We start from the raw sequence: 7,633 nt of genomic DNA on the forward strand, positions 1-7,633 counted from the left end.
CAACTCATCTGGCCTTCGTTCATTAGTGTTCAAAGCCTCAAATCTGTTCCTGAGATGGTTCTGAAATTCAGGTGGGATAGACTCAAAGTCATATTCAGTGATAATAATCAACACTCTTGGTACCAGCAGCCAGAAAATTAAAAGACGAATTGCACTGGGAAAGTCTGCTGTCAGAGACCTCTCCAAGGGACTGAGGAGCAACGATGTCAGTCTAGAGACTAAGGTGTGCCTGATACAGGCCATGCTCTTTGCAATTAATTGCTATGCATCAAAGAGCTGGACAATGACTAGGGATGATAGAAGGAAAGTTGATGCCTTTGAGCTGTGGTGGTGGAAAAGTATTGAATGGTCAGCTAGGAAAACAAACAAGGTCTTCCTGGAGAGGATGAAGCCAGGCTGCTTCTTGGAGGCAAGGATCCTGAAGCTTCGTCTGACATACTTTGGACATGTTGCAAGGAGAGACCAGTCCTTGGAGAGGGACGTCATGCTTGGGAGGGTGGAGGGACAGCGCAGGAGGGGAAGACCCTCTATGAGGTGGATTGGTTCATTCACTGGGGTAATGGGAATAGGCATGTGGGAGACCATCAGTTGGCACTGGATAAGCAGGGTTTAGGGCTTTTGTACACAGGGTCGCTGTGAGTCGCAGGCGACTCGACGACACATAACAACAACAGCAACAAAGGTGAGGAGGCTCAGACACAAAGAGCGGGGCTTTCCTCACAGTCGAGCTGGGATGCTAACTCTTAAATCCTACACCGCTTCTCGGAAGCTAGGAGGACAGTTAGTCAGTGTCGTGGCCCTCGGAAGTGGCAGTTCCACACTCATCCTGTGGTTTATGGGTGCTGGAAAGCCTTTTGTTTGTTCCTGGAGACTCTGCCACCCCTCACTCTTCTCCCCTGCCCCCTCTCCCGGCGTCTGTAAGGGAGCGCCCATCCACACGGCCATTTCTCCTGCTAAGAACAGCGTGGTGGGGTGCGTGGGGTTTGTTTTTTTGTCTTAAAGAGGTATCACGAAACGACTCCTGCTCGGATTTGCCTGAGATCCAGAATGGATGGAAGACGACGTCTCACACGGAGCTCGTGAGAGGGGCCAGGATCACCTACCAGTGTGACCCCGGCTACGACATCGTGGGGAGCGACACCCTGACCTGCCAGTGGGACCTCAGCTGGAGCAGCGACCCCCCGTTCTGCGAGAAAAGTAAGACGGCCTTCTGTTCTTCTAAGTCAGGGGTGGGGGGAACTCTGTCCCCAAGGGATTTGTTTGTTTGTTTGTCTTTTGCTATTTATGAGAACTAGAAAGAATGAAAGTGAAGAAATACATCCATTTTAACCCCACTGTCCTTTAAATGATCATCATTATAGTGTTTCAATAATTACTCTTGTTACATATATTCCTATTCTAAATATGCACTAAATACACGTGTTCGGTATAGAAATTTTGGGAGTTGCAGAAATGTACAAGAGAAACTTGCCCACACCATCCAAAGATTGTAGTTAGCATCTCAGTATATTTTTATTTCTGTGCACAGAGGTTTTTTTTGTTTCTTAGTATGGTTGTGGTCATTCTATCTATCTGTAATTGTCCCAACAATAAGAATGAAGGCAGTTTTGGGGGGTTTGTTATTCATTTCAATCAACATTTACAGAGACTTAGGGTTTCCATTCATTCATTGTTGCACTTTTCTCCCTGCCCACCCCTCCCCTCCAGTTCAGTCTTTTTGAAAAGTAAAAGAAAAATTCTTTCATTGTTATACAGTCCCTCCCCCCAAGTCAACTACACTGTGCAGCCTTCGTTCTGGACTCCTGTCATGACAATAATACCCAATCATATATCCCTTTTAAACAGTTCTCTCCCTCATCTGTTTCAATGCAGTATACATTATTTATCCCCTCTTTCTCAGTCTTCCCTCAACCCCAATGTCAGTCCTGTTTTACAACAGTGGCACCATGCAGTATTTGTCCTTTTGTGACTGAGACAGTTCACTCAGCATAATGTCCTCCAGGGTCACCCATTTTGAATAATATTGCATGAGTTGCTTGTTTTTCAATGCAGCGTAGTATTCCATTGTGTGGATATACCACAGCTTCTCTATCCATTCGTTTGTTGATGGACAAGAATGAAGTTTTTTAAATAATGAACCATTTTTTTAAAAAGCTATATCAGGCAAGGTCTGAGAGAGTCCCGACACGAGGCTACCGTTACTGTCCTTTCCCGTATATAGAGACAGCAATCTCGGAAGCGCTAATGGAGGAAACTCCAGAGTACAGAATTCCTTGTCAAAGGAATATCCCATGAGGTATTTTTCTGTCTGAATGCAGCAGAGTTTGGCCAATGCGGAGTCCCACCTCCCTTCACCAATTCATTTACGATGCTTGGAAAAAGGCATTTTATAGCCCCAGACCAGAATCTCAAGCTCGATGCCTTCAGAAATCTGTCGTTGCTCTTGTTGTTAGGGGCTGTCAAGTCGAGTACAACTCAAAGCGATCCTGTAAACAACAGATCTGAACCCTGTCCTGTCCTGTGCCATCTTCACACTGCCTGACACACTCAAGCCCGTTGCTGCCGTCACTGTCAATCCACCTGGTTGAGGGTCTTTCTCTCCTTTGCCGTCCCGCCACCTCTCCCAGCATGATGTCCCTCTCCAGGGAATAACCTCTCCAAGCCAAATGGCTATCACTTCATTTCATCCGAAGTGTCAACTTCATTCCTTTTTTTAATTGGCTGGCTGTTTTCTTTTTTTCTCTGTATTGATTTTTTTAATTAAAAAATAATAGATGTGTAAGGTGTGTGTAACCCAACCCTAACACTGGTCTGAAGTTAGCTATTCAACGGATTCCTTAGTAAATAATTTTTGGTCACTGAAATGTTGAGCTATGCTTTGATGTTGAGAAGAAACTCTCTGTTAAGACCGCCTGAGTTTGATCTTCTAGGATCCAGATAAGCCTCCCACCCTCTGTAGTGCCCAACTTTGCATGGACCAGGCGTCTGGAAACCAGTGTGTTACACCGAAGCAGCTCTGTGAGACTCCACATCCAGGGCTTGTTTTCCAAAGAAGAGGTTTAGAGTAGCAAAACTAGGCACCTCCTAGGCGGCTGCTGTCAAGGCAGATTCTGAGATGTAACCAAACTTACAGTGCCAGGTCACCTGCTACCACAAAGTTTGTAACAAATACAGTTCAGTTACAAAGGAAAAAAATAAAATAATAGATGTTTTAGTATATTAATATGCCACAGAGACAGCAGTGCCTGCCCCAGCCCCAGAGTGTTTGTTGTGAGGAATACTCGGGATTTCAGACAGTGACAGTTGCAGGACAGTAAACCCTTCCCTTATTCATAGAATCACATTCATGCTCCTCTTAGTGGTCTTATTTAACTGTGTGATATATATATTATATTGTGTGTGTATGTCATTGTGCACCATTGAGTCAGAACCAACCCACAGCTGACCCTCCAGCAGGTTTTCAGAGGCTGTAAATCTCAAGGGAGGAGATTGTCCATCCCTCTCCTGCAGAGCACATGGTGGATTCAAACCACACGCCTTGGGATTGCAGCCCTATTTCTTACCACTAGGCCACCAGAGCTATAAGTAAATATTATTGGACCTCAGTGCAAAGGTTTCTGTCCATGAATTCCTAGAACTGTGATGGTGGTGGTGCTGGTGGCAGTATATGCCTTTCAGTCGGAACTGACTCCTATCTGCTCCTTCAGTGGACTTTCAGAGACAGTTGATCATAGGAGAGGAGATCGCCCACGTTCTCTCACAGAAGCACGAGTGGATTCAAACCGCCTGCCTTTGGGTTGGCAGCGCAACTCCTTACCAACTAGACCACCAGAGCTCCCTCTTCCTAGAACTAATGATAAGAAATTCAACCCTTTTGCCTCTTGGGGATGGGGTAGGGGAGAGGAGATATGCTTATCCTTCAAAAAGGAAACAGAATTAGGAAACTTTCTAGGTAATTCTGACTTCTCAGAAAACCAGGTAAAAAAAAAAAGAAAAAACAGATAGATAGATAGATAGATAGATAGATAGAGATATATTTGTTGTTGTTGATTGCTGTCAAGTTGAGCACAACTCATAGGGAATAGATATATAATAATAAATATAATAAAAATAAATATAATAGGGAATATATATAAATAAATAGCGAAAATATATATACATCCACACATATATACACATATATGCATACACATATATATATACACATATACACGTGTACACACCCGTGTGTGTGTGTGTGTGTATTTGGAAGCAGGAGTAGCATCCACTTCCTAAATAACATGCCTTCAGGAACTCTATGAACTTTGATAAATGTCAATGGTTGTAGAGGGGCTTCCAAAAATATGTTTTCTCCTTTGGTTGAGGCTTGGGTGTGGTCTCTTGCTCACTGTTGGGTATGAGCTAATTGGATTTGGCCTCATATTTAAAAAGATACTTGACCTGAGGGTCTGGTTTTGTTTTTTCAATTGTTTTCAGTCAAACATTCTCCTAAGTGCTATAGCACTGGTCTGTCCCTTTGCTGTGCAGAGGTAGCTCGTGGTTGCTGTGATGTTAAACACTGTGACACTGATGTGTCAAATGCATTAATGGTCACCCATGGTGGACAGTGTTTGGAGAAGCTCCCGATTAAAACAAGCTTGGAAGCAGGAGTGGCATCCACTTCCGAAGTGGCTTGCCTCTGGAAACTCTATGAACTTAGAGAAATGATGAAAGCTATACAAGTGTTCAGGTCTTTTGTTCATAGGGTTGCTATGAGTCATCTATGACTCCATGGCACTTAACAACAACGTGTGTGTGTGTGTGTGTGAGAGAGAGAGAGAGAGAGAGACAGAGAGAGTGTGTGTGTATGTGTGAGTGAGAGAGAGAGAGAGTATGTGTGTGTGTGTGTGTGTGTGTACATGCGCGCGCACACCCCTCTTCCTGGAATCCCAGATCCCAGGGTCCGGGCTTGGCTGCTCCGTTCCTGTCCAACCTGCGTGTGCACTGACATGGTCTGTTCTCCATCCCGGGCAGTTATGTACTGCACTGACCCCGGAGAGGTGGAGCACTCGACACGCCTGATCTCGGACCCTGTGCTGCTGGTGGGCACCACCATCCAGTACACCTGCAACCCCACCTTCGTCCTCGAGGGCAGTTCTCTGCTGACCTGCTACAGCCGCGAGACCGGCACCCCCATCTGGACGTCCCGGCTGCCGCACTGCGTCTGTGAGTCTTGTTTTGAATGACTCAGGTCTCCCGTGTATCTCTCAGTCCCTCCCTCTTGCTCTGATGAAGGCTGGGATGCCTGATGGGGTGCTCTGTGCTGGTGGGGCTTTAATCCTTACTCCTTCTGCTCAGTCACTTCTTGCCGTGTTATCAGACCCTCCAGCAGGTTTTCAGAGGCTGTACGGTTGCACAGGAGGAGATTGGGAGGGAGAAGCTTGGCACAATGGACAGACACAGGGGACTGAGCTTACTGGAACTTGTGAGGGTGGTGCAGGCTAGGACGCGGTTCTGGCCTGTTGTTCACAGGGCAGCTCTGACATCGCTGTGTCCTTAGACGTGACAGCACCGAACAACAACAAGCACCTCATCCTATAATTAGTGTTGGTAACAGACATTACCACATCCAGGTCTCTCTCACCTACTTCTTCCCATTTCCTTGGGTGACTAGGAAAATGGTTGTAAGAAGGAAATTTCTTCCAGCTGCAGAGACCCAGTGAAAAAGAGTTAAAAGTGTTTTAAAATACTAGAAAGTGGATGATGATGTTGTTGTAATGTGCTATTAAGTAGCCTGTGACTCATAGTGACTCTCTGGACAACACCGCTGAACCCTGCTCTATCCTGAGCCAACCTCACCGTCTCTGACACACCTACCCCCCTTACCCCCGTCACTGAGTCAGTCCATCTCATCGAGGGTCTTCCTCTCTTGCACTGTCACTCCATTTCTCCCAAACATAATGTCCCTCTCCAAGGACTGGTCCTACCTTGCAACATGTCCAAAGTATGTCAGACGAAGCTTCAGAATCCTTGCCTCCAAGGAGCAGCCTGGTTTCCCCCGCTCCAGGACAAACCTGTTTGTTCTCCCAACAGTCCGCAGTATATTCAGTACTCCTCTCCAGCACCACCACTCAGATAAAAGGGTCAGGTCTTTATTAATGAGGCATGGTCCCAGAGCCCCCTTGCCCACACCTGTTGGATTCTGTAAAACTGACTTCCCACCTGCCCTCGGCCGCCTTCCCAGAATTCTCAGCCCCAGTTCTGCATCATCACAGCTTCCCCAGCACCTGTGCTAATAAGTTCACAGTTGAGCAGGTGTCAACAGAGTGGTGACATCTGAGAGTGGAGATGAACAACAGTGACACAGGCAGGCGAGGCTGGGCAGGATGATGGGGTAGGGGTGACACAGGGCAAGTCTTTGCAGCTGGCAGTCAGGAGAAGGGGTGGGAGTCCAGGAGAGATTTGAAAGTTGAGGCTGTTAAACATCAGACAGCTTCCCAGTCTTCATCTTTTGGGGTGGCTTGGCCTTTGGATGCTGAAAGCTTTGCTGCAGGTCACCCATGGCGGACAGGTTTCCATGGAGCTTCCAGACTAAGACTAGGAAGAAAGGTCTGGCGATCAACTTCTGGGGGCGGGGAAAAAAGCTGAGGAAACCCTCTGGGTCTCAGCACAGCATAGTCGAGCTTGTTTTGTTTGGATATACCAGTAGAGAAGAATATCATACTGAGCAAAGTGAGGGCAGGAGGGGGCCCCTTAGTGAGATAGGTTGGCCCCATGACTGCAATGATGTACTTAGATATGCTAGTGATTGGAGAAGGCATGGGATTGGACAGCATCCAGGGATCCTTAATAAGGTCACCACTTCAATCCGAGAGGTGTGTGGTTCACATCCACCAGATGCTCTGCTGGAGAAGGAGGAACAATCTCCTCCTGTGCCAGTCAGATCTGATTTGACAGTACACACACACACACACACACATAATAAAATTTAAAAATTTTTTAAAAAAAAGAATAAGGTCACCACTTGAAACCATCTGACCACAGAACCAGCCCTAACTTACCCATCTGCCCTTGCGGCCTCAGTACACCAGCTGGCTGGCTGTTACTATTACTGCCATTGCTATTGTTAGCAGTGTTCTCTTCATTGCCTTGCTGTTACTTCTCTGGACGTCCTTGCAATTCCCGTCTTTGGTGAGGCGTGGCCGGGGACCTCTGAGGTTTCAAGACACAAATTCTATCACCAAAAAGGGGACGAGGCAGAGGTGACAAAACCCAGGATTGTTTTCTAGGCAGCTCTTAGGTGAGACCTTAGCTTACAAAGAGACGGTGGCACCCCAGGAAGTTCTGGCCCAGCACAGCCCTGCCCCCCAGAACATCACAACCCTGGACTTGGGATTCCCAGTCCGGCCACAGCCATTGGGTGCTGTGGCCAACAGTAACCTGGTAACAGGCAACAACCTGACATATATACATAAACCACAGAGACTAGATGCTAAGTTATTAAAATATTATTGAGATTTTGTATTACAAATAACTTTTAGCAGGGAGCTCAGGTGGCCTACTGGCAAGACACTGCACTGCAATACCAGAGGTACGCGGTTCAAATCCACCAGATGCTCTGCTGGAGAAGGAGGGGGCAATCTCCTCCTGTGCC

General features: G+C 46.7%; 1 protein-coding gene across 1 annotated transcript in view; it reads left to right on the forward strand.

Moving 5' to 3' along the window:
* Nucleotides 1-7,633, forward strand: part of SEZ6L (seizure related 6 homolog (mouse)-like) — a 93,688-nt gene that overhangs the window by 67,011 nt on the left and 19,044 nt on the right. The window contains exons 10-11 of the mRNA XM_006890515.1: nucleotides 1,003-1,197; nucleotides 5,014-5,205. Of these exons, the coding sequence (XP_006890577.1) occupies nucleotides 1,003-1,197; nucleotides 5,014-5,205 (387 nt within the window). The remainder of the gene's footprint in view (nucleotides 1-1,002; nucleotides 1,198-5,013; nucleotides 5,206-7,633) is intronic.

Source organism: Elephantulus edwardii, unplaced genomic scaffold, assembly GCF_000299155.1.
Source record: "Elephantulus edwardii isolate Elephantulus edwardi_28Jun2011 unplaced genomic scaffold, EleEdw1.0 scaffold00089, whole genome shotgun sequence".
Classification (NCBI taxonomy): domain Eukaryota; kingdom Metazoa; phylum Chordata; class Mammalia; order Macroscelidea; family Macroscelididae; genus Elephantulus; species Elephantulus edwardii.